At 46.8% G+C, this 13373-nt stretch overlaps 1 protein-coding gene across 2 annotated transcripts in view; it reads left to right on the top strand.

Moving 5' to 3' along the window:
• Positions 1 to 13373, top strand: part of PSMB3 (proteasome 20S subunit beta 3) — a 175811-nt gene that overhangs the window by 64933 nt on the left and 97505 nt on the right. Inside the window, exon 5 of one of the 2 annotated variants that reach the window (XM_082271907.1) lies at positions 10157 to 10205. In XM_082271907.1, the coding sequence (XP_082128033.1) occupies positions 10157 to 10205 (49 nt within the window). Of the gene's footprint in view, positions 1 to 10156; positions 10250 to 13373 lie in introns of those variants that run through there. The other variant, XM_082271906.1, reaches the window with a different exon arrangement.

The raw sequence follows: 13373 nt of genomic DNA, 5'->3' as shown, positions 1-13373 counted from the left end.
TTCTCGGAAGGCCTTAATGGATCTCCCCTTATAGGGGGATCGCCTGTTTGTCACTGCCCTGGATGACATTACACAAGGGTCTCACGGGGGGAAAGAGTGCCTTTCTTCCACGGGCTAACAAGGACGGGGTCCCTCCCTTTCGACTCACAACTGTTTCTTCATCCCTCTGGGACAGTCGATGTGGCAAAGTCCTTCAAGACTTCCTCTGGTGATTCCAAACAACCCTAGTCTGGCGAACGAGAGATCGTTTTTTTCCAGACCTGCGGACAAGGCCTACTCGGCTTGAAGGTGCGTCCTCACCCATCTGGGGTGGGGGGGGGGGGTCATCTTTGCCCTTTCTTGGACCTACTGCTGGCCCGGATCCCAGGCAGCTGGGTTCAAGAGGTCATGCGGTCCAGTTGCAAGATTCGTTTCGATCCGTTTTTTCCAGTGAGGTTTTCTCTTCCAATGTACGGCTGTCCCCGGATCACTTGCAGGCGCTCTGTGGGGCAGTTTCAGGCTCTGGTTCAACAAGCTGGACCTTCTGGCCCTTTGATGGTTCCATGCGGATCAAAAATTCATGGCGGTATCGGTTCGCACAATGGTGGCTTCCCTACATCAGGGGGATTCCTGGCCTCCATAGACATCAAGATGCCTACCTTCCCGTCCCGTTGTGTTCAGGACACCAACGGGTTCTCCATTTTTGCCATGGGGAAGGATCTCTTATCAGTTTGTGGAGTTGCCCCTTGGTCTCGCTTCTGCTACTCGGGTCTTCACAAAGGTGTTGTCTCCGGTCCTGGTGCTGTTGCGGCAGCGGGGTGTATCGGTCCGGGTTTCCTGGCCGATCTGCTTCTCCGTGCAACCAGGTTGCAAGGTAGCTACCTGGTAGTCTGTTCACACTTTTACCAAATTTTATAAGGTGGATTTGCTGGCATCTGCAGATGCAAGTTTTTGCTGGCTGCTGTCTGGAGAGCTTTTGGCCTTCCTTGGGGGTGTTTTACTGTTTGTTTCAGGCGGGCCTCCTCTTTTGTTCTGCTGAGTCCTATGTTGCCTGGTTGGCTATGTTTGGCCTTGGAGACTTGTTCTTTTCTGCTGTTCCCACCCCTCATTTTATGGCACTGCTTTGGGACATCCCTACTGATATGAATCAGAGAGAACTGCGTCTGTCAATGAACCATAGAGAACTGGATTTTCTCTTAAGTTCATTGACGGACGCAGTACGGGTTGGTGTTACTTTCTGACACTGCTTTGATTCAAAACTGCCAATCCTATGCAGGAAGAGAGAGGGTGTACCCTCCGGGACTGCCCATAGGCGTAGCCAGAACTTTTTCTGCCTAGTGTCCTATGAACTTAAGAGAAGGATTTTACGGTAAGTCAAAAATCCAGTTTTCCTGCCTATTTTGACAACATTGTCGTAAGTCAGTGGGGTTCCCCAAAATGCATGGTTGGGATACCTAAGCGTTTCGCTAGAAAGTATCCTTTTGAAGAGTCCCTTTTGAAGAAACTTACAGTTCCGCCGGTGGTGGATTCTTAGGTTTCTAGGTTAAATAAAGCCACACTGCTACCGGTGGAGGACTTTTCGTCCTTTAAGGACCCTGTTGACAGGAGAGCTGCATGTCTGGTCCGATACCTTTTTACCATGGCTGGTTCAATTTTGAGGCTGGTGTTTGCCATAACCTTAGTCTCCCAGACCTTAACAAAATGGGCAAAGCTTCTGCACCAGGATTTGAAAGGGGGTTAGCATCCTCCTGAGCTGACGGAGCTGGCAGATCACTTAGTGCAGGGATTACACATTCCTATACCTGCAGTTGATCCAGAGGAAGGCGAAAAAACCCCCAGCAAAGCATGATCCAATTTGTTACAGCAGGGGAAAAAATTCCTTCCTGATCCCCCGAGAGGCAATCGGATATTCCCTGGATCAACTTTACCACCTATAAATATTAGTACCCACTTATAAGTACACCCAGGAAAGAATCCAGGCCTTTTTTAAAGCAATCTAGTGAGCTAGCCAGAACCACCTCTGGAGGGAGTCTATTCCACATTTTCACAGCTCTCACGGTGAAGAAACCTTATCTGGTGGTCCACAGAGATAGTGGTACTTCGCCCTAATCAGTCTTTTCTTCCTTTGGTGGTTTCTGATTTTCGTTTGAATGAAGACATTGTGTTGCCTTCATTCTGTCCCAAGCCTAAGCATTCTAAGGAAATTGCTTTGCATTCTTTGGATGTAGTTCGGGCGATCAGGGTTTACCTGGAGGCCACTGAGTCTTTTAGAAAATCAGATGCTCTTTTTGTCTTTACCGAGGGACCTCGTAAAGGATTGACTGCGTCTGCTGCGACCATATCCAGATACATCGGGCAGACAGTGGTTCAGGCTTATTCACTGAAAGTCAGGTTCCTCCTTTCCCTGTGAAGGCGCATTCTACCAGGGCGCTGAGTGCCTCTTGGGCTTTTCGCTATCAAGCGTCTGTGAGACAAGTTTGCAAGGCGGCAACTTGGTTGTCCATGCATACTTATACAGAGTTCTACAATGTAGATGTGTTGGCATCTTTGGCTACTTCTTTTTGGCCGCAAGGTTTTGCAGGCTGCTGTTTAAAGAGAATATTTTTCGGTTAGTTCTCTTTGAGGATGTATGTTTGTTTTTTCTGTGTGAGCTCCGGTTTTACTTGGTTGGCTAACCTTCACCTTTTTGGGAATTACGTTCTTCTTTGCATTGTTCTCCCACCCCTCATGACAATACTGCTTTGGGACACCCCAATGGTAATAAGATATGGAGCTGCATCTGTCGAATGATAGAGAAAACTGGATTTTTGTAAGAACTCACTGTAAAATCCTTTTCTCTGAAGTTCGACAGGCGTAGCACCCACCCCTCTACTTCTGAGTGAATGTTTTTTTTTTTTCTATTTTAAACACTGCTTGCAACTAAACTGCTTGATGATAGCAGGATGTGTTGGATTATGCCTGCAGGAACAGCCCCCATGGGCGTGGTAAAGTTTTTTTTTTTTTTTTTTTTTTTTTTTTCTGCATAGTGCCTATTCCTGATTGGAAGAGCATAACCCCATGGTAATAAGCTACGGAGCTGCGTATGTCGATTAACTTCAGAGAAAAGGATTTTACGGTAAGTTCTTACAAAAATCCTTTTTTTTTTTGGTTTATTGATGGACACAGCTCCTGATATTCACCATAACCATTGGATTATACTGCTCCCTACAGGAGTAAGACACTAGGCAGAAAAAAAAGTGACCTCGCGAGGTCACATATGACAGGGTCTCTGCCCTAGTCGCAGCGTTCCTCCTGGCAGACAGTCCTCCCATTTTAATGGAGAGGGCTTCTTTCTGCAGCGGTGCCCACCTGGTTCCTGGTATGGTGGGTAGCGGTCCCCCCTCTCCCCCTGAAGGGTTTTGGGATGGTCGGACCACCGGGTTCCCCTCCTTCCCATCAGGCACCCCCCCTTTCCAGTGTCCCCCATCCTACCCCCCCTCCACTTATGTTGGGGTTATTTGGGTGATCTGGTCCACCTCCTGGGGTGGGGGCAGGGCGCTAGCTGGAGGGGGGGGTGTGCTACCAGTGACTGGAGACGATCAACTGTGCTGGTTCTGTCCTTGAAGGCTGGATTCCCTCCTGGGTCCCTGTAGGCCGCGTGGGGGCCGCCATTTTGTTGTAGCCTGTGTGTTTCTATACACGGTGGCCAGGTTTGTGTAGTCCGACAACCATTTTGCTGTGGTATGCCATTGAAAATAGCTGCGGACATAACAGTGTAGCCCTCTGGGTGGCGTTTTCGGCAGTGGGAGCCTCTCCTCATCCCCTGGTGTTAACTCCTGGATCCTTTCAGGAAGGGAAAAGAGCCTCGTCACAGACAGGCCCTTCTTTCTTGGCACCAGATTTTTTTTCGTCCCTTAGGGTCCACTGACGAGGGTTTTAAAACCTTTCAAGCCCTCCTCGGGAGGTTCCAAGCAGCCTTAGTCTGGCAAGCCCAGAACAGGATTCTCAAGACCCGCGGGCAAGGCTCCTTCAGAATGAAGATGTGCCCTCACCCATACCTGGGGTGGGGGGACGTCTTTGTTGGTTTCCAGGTCCGTGGACCTCCTTAGTGAATGACAAATGGGTCCACAAAGTAATTCTGTCCAGTTACAAAATAGTTTCGTTCCTTGCCCTCCAGAACGGTTCTTTCCTTCCAATGTGCGTCTGTCTCTGGACTGCCTGAAAGCTCTCTTCGGGGCAGTGTAGGACCTGTTGGTGGCATCCTTACATCAGGGGGATTTTTTAGCCTCTATCGACATCAAGGCTGCTTACCTACCTAAACATTCCAATATGTGCCCGACCCCAGCGTTTCCTCTGCTTTGCTGTGGGAGAGGAGCACTATCCAGTTGTGGTATTACGGTTTGGTCTCACCTCCTCGGGTCCATACAAAAGTGTTGGCCCCGGTTCTGGTGTTGCTACCTCAAAGGGGAATTGCTGTACTGGGTTACCTGGACTACCTCCTCTTGAGAATAAAGTCCTCTTCTGCATTGGACAAAATGGAGATCACAATTCAGACCTTGAAGGCGTTTGGTTGGCTTCTAAACTACCAAAAATCTGCCCTGATTCTATCCAGAAAATTGGATTATCTGGGTCTGACTCTCAATTCCGCTCTAGCCAAAGTGTCCCTTCCTCTGGACCAAACTCCAGAAGTTGCATGCTGCGATTCATCTGTTGCAGTCCCGCAGGTGGTCCTCCCTCCGGACTTGCATGTTGGTGCTGGGCCAGATGGTATCTACCCTCGAGGCGGTTCCCTTTGCACAGTTCCATACAAGGTTCCTCCAAAGGATGGTCCTGGCGCAATGGGACAAGTGTCCAAAGTCTCTGGACAATCAGATTCGGCTGAGCCGGGAAACCAGGGTTTCCCTGGTCTCGCGACTTCGCTCTCTGACTCTTTGGCAGGGCAAATCTTTTTCTCTCTTTGTATTGTACTGTTCGAATTGTCTCTGGGGGCTCCCAGTATGGATCCAGTCAGACAATACTATGGCGGTGGCTTTTGTCAATCACCAGGGCGGAGCAAAAATGTGTTGGTGGCTCTGGAAGTAGCCGGCATTCTCCAGCGGGCAGAACGCTTCATTCCAACCCTCTCCACCGTACACCTTCCAGGTGTAGAAAATTGGCAGGCGGACTATCTCGGTCAGCAGGCGTTTGACCAAGGGGAGTGGTCCCTCATAGGAGTTCAGGTTCCTCCTTTCCCTGTAACAGGGCACTCTACTCGGGCGTTTAGTGCTTCTTGGGCCTTCCGTCATCAGGCGTCAGTGGCGTGGGTTTGCAAAGCGGCCACTTAGTCGCCGGTACACACTTTCACAAAATTCTACAAGGTAGATGTTTGGGCATCTGCTGATGCTTCCTTTGGTCGCAAGGTTTTGCAGGCTACTGTTTAGAGGGTTTGTTCCCTCTTTGGGGGTGTTTTTGTTCAGGTTGGGCTCCAGTTTTTTGTTATGCTTCTCTTACCTGGTTGGCTTCTGTGTTTAGCCTTGGGATTTTTTGTTGTCCCATCCCTCATGTTTTGGCACTGCTTGGGGACTTCCTTATGGTTCTGAATATGGAGCACTGTGTCCGTCACTGAACGAAAATAGAATTTTTGTACTTGCCGTCCATTTTTCAAATCCATTTCTATGAGTTCATTGACGGACACAGCACTCACCTCTCTGGAGTTTTGATACTTCTGACACTGCTTGTTACTAAACTAAAGGCCTATAGAAGAGAGGGGGCTGTATACCAGCTAGAAAAAATGGATTGGGGCACCCACTTGCATATATGGTGGACGTGCCCCAAAGTGCAGGAGTTCTGGGAGGCTATCTTTCGCATTCTTTCCACTCTGCTGGATACATCCATCTCCCTCTCTGGCCCTTCTGAACATGAAACCGGACAACGTCTCCAAATCCCGACATAAATTGTTTTTACAAGTTACCACTGCAGCCAAACAAACCATAGGGAGGGCCTGGAAATCCCCACACTTGCCCATACCTGAAGTAAAACACAGGATCACAAAAGCGATGATTCATGCCAAAATTGAAGCGGTACGATTAGATAAAATGGATAAATATGATAGGCTCTGGCAACCTTGGGTCGACCATTTTCTCCCGTCTGATTTTGACTCCTCGCTCCTAATGCCATGATTTTCCTTCTTGTGCTTTGCTAACGCACTTCTGTGGCGTCAGCTGTCCACCCCCCTGCAACACCCCTCTTCCCTCTCCACTCCCCCCCCCCCCCCCCCCCCTTACCTTCTCTCTTCCTCCCTCCCTCTATCTTGGAGCTCTCCTTCTCCCACTTCCCTTTCCTCTTCTGTATGTGTTCTCATGTGTTTGCTATTACGTCCTGGACGTGATGCCTCTTGACAGCATGGTTATGCCTTTGTCCTCGCCACGAATGCTATCTCCTCCTTTTCATTCTGTATGCGGACACCCTGTTTATACCTATATGGTTGTTGACTTCACCTTTTGTTGCAATGTTTTTTTGTTTTAATTAATTACGTATATCCCTCTCGGAGCCACTTTTCTCTACATGATGAGGAGTGGGAGGTCGCGCTGCTCCACGCAGGCACAGTGTGTTCCCATTACGGGGTGCCTGGGTGCTGGCAGCGACGGCCACTCCTCCTCTCATCCTCATTACTGGTGGCCCACCTCAGTAGCCACTTGCTTGCACTGTTTGGTTTCGCCTCTGTGGCATGTTGTAAAACTAGGTTATTGTACACCTTGCTGTATCCATTCTTTTGTTCAATGTTCTTTGGACGCTTCATCTCTTCACTTGTAAACCTTAATAAAAATGTTTGAAGAAGAAAAAATGGATTGGACAGGCAAGGACTTTAAAGGCACCAAAATAGTTTAAAATTACAATTTTATTATTAACCATCAAAACATGAACCGTAGGCCCCAAACGGAGGCATAGGTTAATCAAACTATTGATCCATTGAATAACATGTAATATACAAAATAGACAATAATATTTTTTTGATACATTTTTTCAAAATGCGTCACATCAAGGGGATCTCATGAAGGGTGACAGAAGATGAAGCCGTCCATCAAGATCAGTTGATGTTGTATTTAAACGATTGGTAGATTATACTGTCATAATGCTCGACATGTTTCGATAAAATAGCTTCATCGGGAGCTTATAATAGGATATTCTGTATGATTAAAGAGTGAATAATTAGATGACGGTACATATAAGTTATTTACCAACATTTTCACATTACAAGGACATTTTAAAAATTGACATTGAATGTATTCACATAGATATGATCTAGTTACATGTAATGATGAAAGCACATTGCCAAATGGGCTCCAGAGCTAGGGGGACCAAGGGTTGAAAAGCAAGAAGATCCAAAACAAAGTCATATGTGGGGATACCACACAGTACCAATCTGTACCAAAAGAATAATTTCAAACAAATCAATGTCTGAGGCAAAAGGGGAGAAGAAAAATAATTGGTAACATATTGCATACCTGTATAGTACTGTAATGTAGTAGAGGGGCTTATTGCCAACAGCATAGAACTAACGAGGAAGGTGACATGAACACATGCAGGAGTAAGACACATAAGCAAAAATGTAGAGCTTTATCCTTGTAGAGGATTGCATTTTGGGTTGATTAAATGCATATCAGAACCATCTATAAATGCATATCAGAACCATCTATATCAAGGAACACAACAGAGTTAATTAGTAAGGAAATGGAAACAAATGGAAGGTATAAGAGGTGCCTCAGAAGGTATAAGAGGTGCCCAGGTGTGGTTAAGATAAATAAGTGAATAAGCAAATACCAGAAACCGGTTCGGAGACCATGAGATGTATAATCAGATACATGCAAACACCTGTACAACCCACCAAAATAGTGGCCAGAAATTATATGTGATGTCTTAGTACATCAAATATTCAGTAGTAATGCCAGAGTAGTAAATAGAGGAATCTGTATGATAAAGGTGATCAATCTTGAGACAAAAATGTGTCTCAACTCACCCCGCCAGAGATGGAATAGTACCAAAGCATAAATACAGCGTATTAGGGATGCACCAAAATTTCGGCCACCAAAATTTTCGGCAGAAAATGGGTTAAAAATGACGAAATTAATGGCCACCGTGAGGAAGGAGGAGGGCGCAGGTTTGAAAAGTCCCGCCTCTGGCCGACCGCCCGCCTCTCATTGATGTCCCTACTACTACGATGTGTATGAATGAACTGACCTGACACCGGGCGGGAGGCCGCTAATAGCTATAACTATGCGAGCACTTCACTTCCCTGTCAGCGGGACTATGTGTATGAATAAACTGACACACCGGGTGGGAGGGCAGGCGAGCGGCCGCTAATAGCTATAACTAAGTGAGCGCTTCACTTCCCTGTCATGCGGGTATCTCCTCTGAGAGGGAAGTGAAGAGCTCACATAGTTATAGCTATTAGCGGCCGCTCGCCCGCCCTCCCGCCCCGTGTGTCAGTTCATTCATGCACAGATCGTAGTAGTAGTGACATCACAGGGAGGTGGGCCGCCGGCCAGAGGCGCGTCTTTTGAAACTGGAAGGACACCGGAGGAGCAGAGTGAGGGATGCTGAGGCAGTGGGGGGGGGGGGGGGGAGCTGAGGCGAGCTTACCAATGGTATTAGTATTATGAAGCATGAGGGGGTTAATGTATTGTCACTGCTGGTCACTGATGCATTAGTGACCGACCAGTGGCAGTTAATTAACCCCTTTGTGCTGCATTAGTGCAACCAGTATCAGTGCAATCAGTGTTAATTAACACTGATACTGGTTGCACTAATGCAGCACAAAGGGGTTAATTAACTGCCACTGGTTGGTCACGAATGCATCAGTGACCAGCAGTGACAATACATTAACCCCCTCATGCTGCATAATAGAAATACCATTGGTAATTAAATTAACCTATTGCCAACCCGTCACAGTACATATACTGTGACAGGTGTACGTCGCTGCCTGTTTTTGGTGTATGCCCCTCTTCTATCTATTTTAAAATTATTTGGGGGGGGGGGGGGGGGAGTCATTTTCGGTTTCGGTTTTCGGCCAAGGGCATCCTGCATTTTCGGTTTTGGGCCAGAATTGTCATTTTGGTGCATCCCTACAGCGTATGTATCTGTAGAAGTGCTGGGGGCTGCAAGAGCGAAGTAAAATAAAAGTAAAAACAGTAGAACAGAAGTTCATATATAGAAAGTATAGCAAGTTGTGTCCAAGATGGAGTGGGCTTTGCAAGTAACCAGACCAAGTAAATGAGGATGACTTGCCAATAGAACAGCTCCTGCAGTAGTGATACACCCTCCCCGGATGGGGAACCGCCACCATAATGAGGGCAGGAAGCGCTGCCCTTCTTATAGTGTGGATCCCAGGCGGTGTGTCACGGAGTGACGTCATCGCCCCGGCCAGCTCCATTGGGCATGCGCGGTCCGTGTCGTGGGTATGCGCGTGCGCAAGGCCGCGAAGGACCGAGGGCTGCTCGAGTTGGAAACGGCTCAGACAGAAAGAAGCAGGATATGCTCTAACGATCTAAGCCCAGGTGCCACAGGAAGTTCCAACCCGGATGGGAGGAAGTATCCTGTGGCCTATCTGGCCGCACATAGACCAGTAGACAGGTGATCGGAGCTAGACAACACAGCGCCCCCAGAGGTCCCAAAGGTAGTTGCACAAAACAGAATAAAAAAATATACACGTAGTGTTTGAAATTATTTAATATATTGTTTAGAACACCGAAATATATTCCATATATGTCTTTGACCAAATAGATCGGTCAATATACATAATGGGAAAGGAGGGAAACATAAAATCGCAGACATCCAATGGCATAAACAAATAAGAGATTAAAATGAATAGAGAGGGGGGGGGGGATTGAAGCTAGAGGGAAAAAAAAAGGGGGGGGAGGGTAAGAAAAATAAAAAAATATGTATACCAGCTAGGACGGCCTATGCAGGCGTAGCCAAGTCTTTTTTTTCTGCCAAGTGTCCTACTCCTGTAGGGGTGCAATATAACCTGATGGTTCTGAATATGGAGCACTGTCTGTCAATGAGCCTATTGTTTTACTTTTTCTGGATATTTTCTTAAAGTAAGAAATGAAAGGCCATAAAAGGATGTGATTCTGTAAAATGATTGTTACAAATTCTCTTATATACAAACTTTTGTGAAAATCCATTCAAAGACTAAACTTTTGAACTTTTGTCTTTACAGAGAAAAAGATAAGGTTACTACACGGACACTGAAGGCACGCATGGATTAATTTTTTCTGAAACTGAACACTGTAACCATTTTTTTTTTTTTTTTATGAAATAAAATCATTTTTTGGGGGATCTTGTAGTTTGTTCTCCTTCTTCTTTTTTTTTTTTTTTTTTTTTTTTTTTTTTTTTTTCCGCTGTTGGCAAAACTATAACACATATAACTATATATAATGAAGTGACTAGAAAAACATGTCTAAAAGTAAGGAGCAGAGTAGGGGCAGCTGTGCCCAACAATCTGCTACAGCACGAGTTTGCTAAAAAAATCTTTTTAGAGGTTAAAGATGCTGAGCCTTGGCTACTCTTGTTATCTCACTTTTAAAGGGTATGAAGGGGAAAAAAAATCTGTACCTCTCCAATATGTGCACATTTCCTCATTTTATATTTTTAAACACTGAAGACTAGGATGGTGATCTCCCTTCCTGTCCAGCCCAATTTTTCACTGTTCAGCATGGTCATCTTCTAAAAGGGATCATATGTTATTTTTCTTTCACCCACCCTGGATGGGTAGCTATACAGTGAGAATGGGGATACCAGTGCTTATATGATGATGCCCATAACTAGAGCTGCACGATTAATCGTATGAAAATCGCGATCTCGATTCACCCCCCCTGACGATCTAAACCTGAAATATGCTCGATTCTTTGCATAGCAGAGAGAACAGCTGTGGAAAAAAAAAAAAAAAGCCTCCCAAACGCCTATCAGCAAAGTCTCCCAGTAACTATAAACAAAAATGATTACATTGTATCTTTTCCTTCCCTCTGCCAGGGAGAAAGGAAGTTTAACCTCTTAAAGACTGGACCTTTTTCTGACACTTGTTGCTTGCAAATTAAAATCAGTTTTTTTTTGCTAGAAAAGTACTTAGAACCCCCAAACATTTTATATATTTTTTTAGCAGAGACCCTACAGAATAAAATGGCGATTGTTGTAATATTTTATGTCACACTGTATTTGCGCAGCAGTCTTTCAAACGCAATTAATAGACTTTAATGAATAAAAAAAAAACGTAACAGTAAAGTTATCCCAATTTTTTTTTGTTACACAGAGAATCGTGAGAGAATCATGATCTTTATTCCAAGCTAAAAAATCGTGATTCTCATTTTGGCCAGAATCGTGCAGCTCTACCCATAACACAATGTATTGCATTTCCTTTAATCTTTCCCCTTTTTTTTTTTTTTTACTTTTAAATTCTCACCAGACCACCTGACTCTTTTATTTATATACAATTCAAACAAAGCATATGCTACTAATTATTTTTCTCTTCCTGTAATTCAAATCTTCTCCTCCTCTTCTTCTTTCTTCCTCTCCTCTCCTCTCCTCCCCTCCCTCACTCTCCCTCCCTCCTTCTCCTCCTCCTCTTGACCAAACCTGACCAGATTGCCCTCACTCCACAGGATCAAAGAGCGCTTATTATAAATATTTATTTCTCTTTCGTTCATTGACGGACACAGCTCCGTATCGTCTTAGACCCTTGGGTTATGCTGCTCTCATTAGAAGTAGGACACCAGGCGGAAAAGAGCTAAGAGTTTGACTACGCCCATAGGGCAGTTGCAGGGGGTATATTCCCACTTCCTGCTCTAGCTCTTCAGCTTTTTTCTGCCTAGTCAGGTGTAAGGACCTAGCTCCCTGCTGGGATCTTTCCTTTTTAAACTGAACTTTTTTCCTTTGATTTCTTTCTACAATCAAGTCTGTTCAGTGAGAACTACAATCAACTGCCGGACTGGGTGAAGCACTGGATATCCTAGATCCTTACGGTCTCCCCAGTCTGGTCAGTAAGTGTGTGCAGACCGCAGCTCCACAATGGGTCGGGCCCGACATAGCCCTACTGGATGGGGGCTGACCAGCGATTGAAACACCTTGCGAGGACGCACACGACCTGGTCGCGGCCTGAGTCTCAGTGTTGTACCTCCTGGGCTTGCAGCACTCCCCATTCCAAGATGGGGGCAGTGATCTGCCCGGTTCCAAGGTGTGGTGAGTAGTGTCCCCCCTCTCCCTTTGTAGTTCCTCGGGGTAGACATGGGTCCCTCATTGGGATGGTCGGACCCCCGGGTTCCCTTCCATGCCCCCAGACCCTCCTAAACCGTCAAGCTGTCCGAGCTGTTGACTTGGCTGTCCAAGCTGCCGGGTGGGGGGGGGGTAGGCATATGGTCAGCCTGGCCTTGAATGGGGGGGGGCGCCGTGGGGGTGCTTAATTTTTTAGCAAAGTGTAGCAGCCATTATTGTGTGGGTGAGGGTTCTCTGCCTGCGCATCTGGACTTTGGTCGGCGACCTCCCCTGCTTGTTATGTTCTCAGGGTGAGCTTGGTATAAAGCGACTCTGCTGGGTCTGCGTCCACGCACTTCGGGTGCTCCGACGGTGAGGGTAATTACTCTTTACTGCAAATGCACATGCTAGGGCACTGGGGAATACACTGATTGTATCAGTGTGGGTAATTTAAATATTGGCATGCTGCTGCGTCGCCGGTCTCCTTGGGGCCCGCAGTTCCTCAAAAGCGGCAAAGGTATTCCCCTTTTCCCAAGTCATCCTCCAGGATGGTCACATGGGAGGATTGGCTCCTTCTACTGGAAAGGATAAGCACAGTTAAGTTTAAAATGGCCGCCTCAAGGCTGCCCCTCAGTTTTCTTGTGTTTCCTTTCCTGTCCTGCTTACACGAGCATGGTACACTCTCATCCCCTGTTTATTTTCTTTCCCTGTCCTCGGCAGGCGTCCCGAGACACCTCTTCCCTCTACCTGGTCACGGCCAGAGGCCGCGCTGAGCTGTCTGCCACTTCTCTCCTCGTGGCTTTCGCACGCGGGGCTCCAGGGGGAGTTTCCAGCGTCATTCTTACTAGCCGGCTGCGCCGGTGGCGCGGCGGAAGTGACGTGACATTTTCAAGATGTCGCCACCACCGGAAGTAGGGCGGCAGCCATCTTGGAAAAGGGCACTGCTGCACGCTGATTCAGCTGATTACAGGAAGGGGAACCCAGGCTTTTCTTGATATACAACTCCCCTCTCTTCCCTGGACATGGTGCTCGGTCTTCCCTGGCAGCTGGGGTGTGTGTCCCTTCCCTCCAGGCGGTCTTAATGGCAGAGGACCTGGCCCCCATTCCAGAGGCTGCGGACAATGGTGAGTGGAGGGGAGATGCTTTGGCCTACTGTGACATTGTCAAATCAGTGGACTTGTTGGGTTTTT

This window comes from Pelophylax lessonae (assembly GCF_965119305.1).
Source record: "Pelophylax lessonae genome assembly, chromosome: 11".
Taxonomy (NCBI): domain Eukaryota; kingdom Metazoa; phylum Chordata; class Amphibia; order Anura; family Ranidae; genus Pelophylax; species Pelophylax lessonae.
This window is presented reverse-complemented; position numbering and strand designations above follow the sequence as displayed.